The 3,718-nt window shown below is 36.8% G+C and overlaps 1 protein-coding gene across 2 annotated transcripts; it reads right to left on the bottom strand.

The window, feature by feature from the left end:
• Positions 1-430: 430 nt before the first annotated feature.
• On the bottom strand, positions 431-3,396 carry LOC137808042 (protein YABBY 4-like). 2 transcript variants are annotated; one of them, XM_068608937.1, is made up of 7 exons: positions 3,057-3,396; positions 2,753-2,908; positions 2,440-2,566; positions 1,522-1,570; positions 1,289-1,364; positions 855-929; positions 431-749 (listed from the first exon to the last, which is right to left on the bottom strand). In XM_068608937.1, the coding sequence occupies exons 1-7, from the start codon at positions 3,150-3,152 to the stop codon at positions 681-683; spliced, it is 648 nt and encodes a 215-aa protein (XP_068465038.1). In that variant the 5' UTR covers positions 3,153-3,396; the 3' UTR covers positions 431-680. The 2 variants fall into 2 exon arrangements, with proteins under 2 accessions (XP_068465038.1, XP_068465039.1); XM_068608938.1 differs by having other exon boundaries at positions 3,017-3,235.
• Positions 3,397-3,718: the final 322 nt, after the last annotated feature.

The raw sequence follows: 3,718 nt of genomic DNA, 5'->3' as shown, positions 1-3,718 counted from the left end.
TTAAAATGCTGAGACGATGACTATTTGGATATAAAGAATTTTGGAGGGGGAAACATACAATGACAACAAAAACATAACCCAAATGTACGTCTCACTCGTGCAACTTCTGTCTTCAATTAACTTTTTTCCACTTCTTGCTTTTGTAATAATCAACTTTGCAAGTGACACACTTTATCCGAAATGTTTTAACTAAATCTAAAACACACTTACACACAAACACTCAAGTAACTCTCTTTCTCTCTCTCTGTTTATCTATTTATAATCACAATCGTTCATCATATTTGCCAATTTCAATCTTTCTTTATATCTGTCTTTATGTTTTTTTTTTCTTCTTAAACCTCATTTTTTGAGCGACTTTAGAATTTATCAATCAACTTGTTGACGTATGCGCGTGTGAAAATGAACAAAGGAGATAAACAATGAGCTGAAGTAGTAGTGGGGAAATTGAAGAGCATGAACGTTAATAATTAAGGTCTAGTCATTAGAGAACTACATGCATGCATAATCCCAAGAGCTAGTCACAGTGTAGTAGTAGTTCTTAGTTATATCAACATAATCACTCTTGAGCCACAAATAGATGCATATTTAAGTTAAGGAATCAGAGTTCCTGAGCTTGAAAGGTTGGTGAACTTGGAAAGCCTTTGTTCTTGCATTTCTTGAAGAGAAAACAGACTGCTAAATTAGTAGGGTGAGACACCAACATTAGCTGAAGCATAAAACCCATCTTTCATGAGAACCTCTTCTCCTTCCTGGACAAAAGAGAAAAAAACACCCACACATATAGAAATCAAAGTCAGGGTTATGCATTATTTTGTCTGCAACATTTTGCAAGAAGAGGGTGCATGATAATTTACCTGCTGGCACACATTTGTCTTCTTCACAGTCTGATCAGGCATGAGACCAAAGTGGATGTGTGGGAAGTGGGCCCACTGACACACAAAGCACGTCATACATCAGAAGAAGTTCAAAGTGAACCAGAAAACCTTTTCATTAATTTATTTCATTGTAGAAACAGGGGGAGGAAATACTAGCAAGTAGTTTAAAAAATTATTTAAAAACATTTGTTCTGGTATAAAGAAATGCATTCTTTTATTGTGAAAAATGTCAACAAATTTGTGAATAATGTACTCCTTTCTATTGTTATCTTTGCTTATGAGAAAATAAATAAAACTTTGCATGCAACATTTGGAGAGAAAAAATATGAGATCTGTTCAATTTATTGAAACCCTAGTACGTAAGAACCCCATTGTTATATTTATTTATTCAACAGGAGGAAAAAGGATGATACATTCTTGGCAGCTGCACTGAAGGCTTCCCTGTGAGTTATATCGGGATTGACAGACTTGATGCGTTGGATCTCGTCCCTGCAGAAATATACATGGACCATTCAAATTTCCTTCAACTTTAAAGTCTTTCATAACAACAAAGTACAAATTTAATATATATATATATATATATATATATGAAGTTGTTCAAAATTTTAATAATAATAATAAGGAATGCTTTGAAATGAATACTTACTTGATAAAGCGGTTGTACGCTGAGGGGACTCTCTGTCTCTTCTCAGGAGCTGGAGAATGGCACCCAGTCATATATCAAAATCATTTCCTTTGACTTGGCAGATGAAATATTTTTTTTATCTAGCTATTTAAATTCCCTATTTTCCGTGGCAAGGGGCATTACTGCCTCTGTCTGTATACACATCTATGCTTCGGATTCTGATGATACTCAGTGTTAAAGGTTTTAAGCAACTATAATTCCGGGGGAGAAGAAACTGCCCTACATGTCTTTCTCTTTCTACCAACTATTTTCCTTCATGCCACTTATGAACGCCAAACTAACCTATGTTTTCCTTCATCTCTGTCGGTGCTTGTACAAAAAATTAATCAAAGTAAAACTAAAATATTATTGATAAAAGTGAAAGTGGAACACCGCCTCACAGACTGTGCCCTAGAGTCAGAAATACTAGTAGGTAATACTTGTTGTTCTTTTACATTATTAGTCTTTCCCAGATATTGAAAATCTTTTCTAGGCTTAATTAGGGTGATTAGGGTGATGATGTCTATATAGACCTTGTCAATACTTAGTTACTAGGATTATTGATAATTTCTTTTAGGGAATGTGCTGTTGGAAACAAGGAAGGGTTTAGGTACTGTCGCGATGAACTCTTAAAAGACCCTTTTTCTTCTACCAAAGGAACTGGTACTGTCAATATTGACCATAAAAGCAGCGACATGATTTATTTTCCTTTGAAAAACAACAGTGTATTTTACTACGCGAATGTGGCTTTCATCTAAAAGATGGCTTCATTATTGAGGTGAATACAAGATCATGGATGAACATAAAAGGGAACCTTAATTTTGAAGGAGAGAAATCTGAGTTATTTATTTTTCAGTCATATAAATATAAAAAATAATAGAGGAGTATATTTGATCTCACGTCTGTTTATGATCGGTGGCCGTGGAAGCTCATCAGCTGCGGTCCTAGCAGGCATAGAGAACTCATTTGAAACACTTAAATTTGTTTGGTTCATAAGAAAATTTGGAGAGGGGTTTGGTATCTCCTCCTGCAGAAATGGAATATGTCATCCACCGAGCCAGAAAATAAATTATATCGAGAATCAACCTATCACCTCTTTAACTCCTAGTCCATAAATCAAAAGAGGGTAACGGTGTACTGACATATATACACTAATCAATTGAACAGAGAAAGAGTAAATTGAGAATAAAATATAGATACACATAATTAATACCAGAAGGTTATGGGACGGGGAGAAGAAAGAGTGACCCAAATGAAATTGAGTGGGAGATGGCACAAGCAGGCCGCGCATGTTCACTGGCAGGAGGTTAGTGCAATGACCGCATCGGACAGTAACTGTCTTGAACAAGCTTGTGCAGGGAACGCTTACCTGAAACATAAAGGGGGGAAAGATGAATGGAGAAAGTGATGCATAATTTGAGAAAGAAAGAAAAAAAAGTTAAAGAGGAGTAGCGTGTTGCGGGTGAGGAAGAGAAACCCTAGAGTTGGAAAAGTGGGAAAGAAAAATGTGTTCATACAGCGAGGACGGTGTCACAAATATTGCAGTGAACATAACAAAGCTGTTCGGAAGGAGGGAGGTGGTCCAGTGATATTGTGGTGGAAGAGGATGACATTTTGGGTAGCCCCCTTTTTTCGTTCTCTTATATTCGGTTGATGATTGGTCTCTTGATTGATTGATTGATAGATGGACAGCTTAACCACCACACCTTGGATATGCTTTTTTTGATTATGAGTTGTGAAAGAAAGGTGCAGAGAGACAGAGAAAGAGTGAGAGGGAAAGAGGCTGATCTATTTGGTCTGGTCTGGTTGATAGATATACTACGAGAGGGAAAGGCACAGAATTCACCCCTTCTCTTTCTCTGTTTATTGCTCTTGTTTATAGAGCACACAAGAGCTTCACATGGATGCTAACCATGCATGCATGTATGATGTATGCATTCATGTGATATTCACACATATTCATGATCATTTATGTACAGGAAAGAGGGGTTAGTTTGTTCGGACATGAACATGGCGAAGTTATTATATAATTAACATGGGAACATATGTGGTTGGCATTTCGATGTGTATGTGTGTAAGAGAGAGATAGAGAGAGAGAAGCGGCAGATGTGGGGGAGAGGAGCCAGAAAGGGACGTGTGCATGGAGTGATATAGCTTTCACACACTCACCTGTTGTTTT

This window comes from Phaseolus vulgaris, chromosome 3, assembly GCF_000499845.2.
Source record: "Phaseolus vulgaris cultivar G19833 chromosome 3, P. vulgaris v2.0, whole genome shotgun sequence".
Classification (NCBI taxonomy): Eukaryota; Viridiplantae; Streptophyta; class Magnoliopsida; order Fabales; family Fabaceae; genus Phaseolus; species Phaseolus vulgaris.
This window is presented reverse-complemented; position numbering and strand designations above follow the sequence as displayed.

Coding starts and splice junctions, on each gene's coding strand:
- LOC137808042 (XM_068608937.1), bottom strand. CDS start 3,152: ATGTCATCCTCTTCCACCACAATATCACTGGACCACCTCCCTCCTTCC. Junction 2,909..3,056: donor TTTGTGACACCGTCCTCGCT/GTATGAACACAT, acceptor TTTATGTTTCAG/GTAAGCGTTCCCTGCACAAG. Junction 750..854: donor AGACAAATGTGTGCCAGCAG/GTAAATTATCAT, acceptor TCTTTTGTCCAG/GAAGGAGAAGAGGTTCTCAT.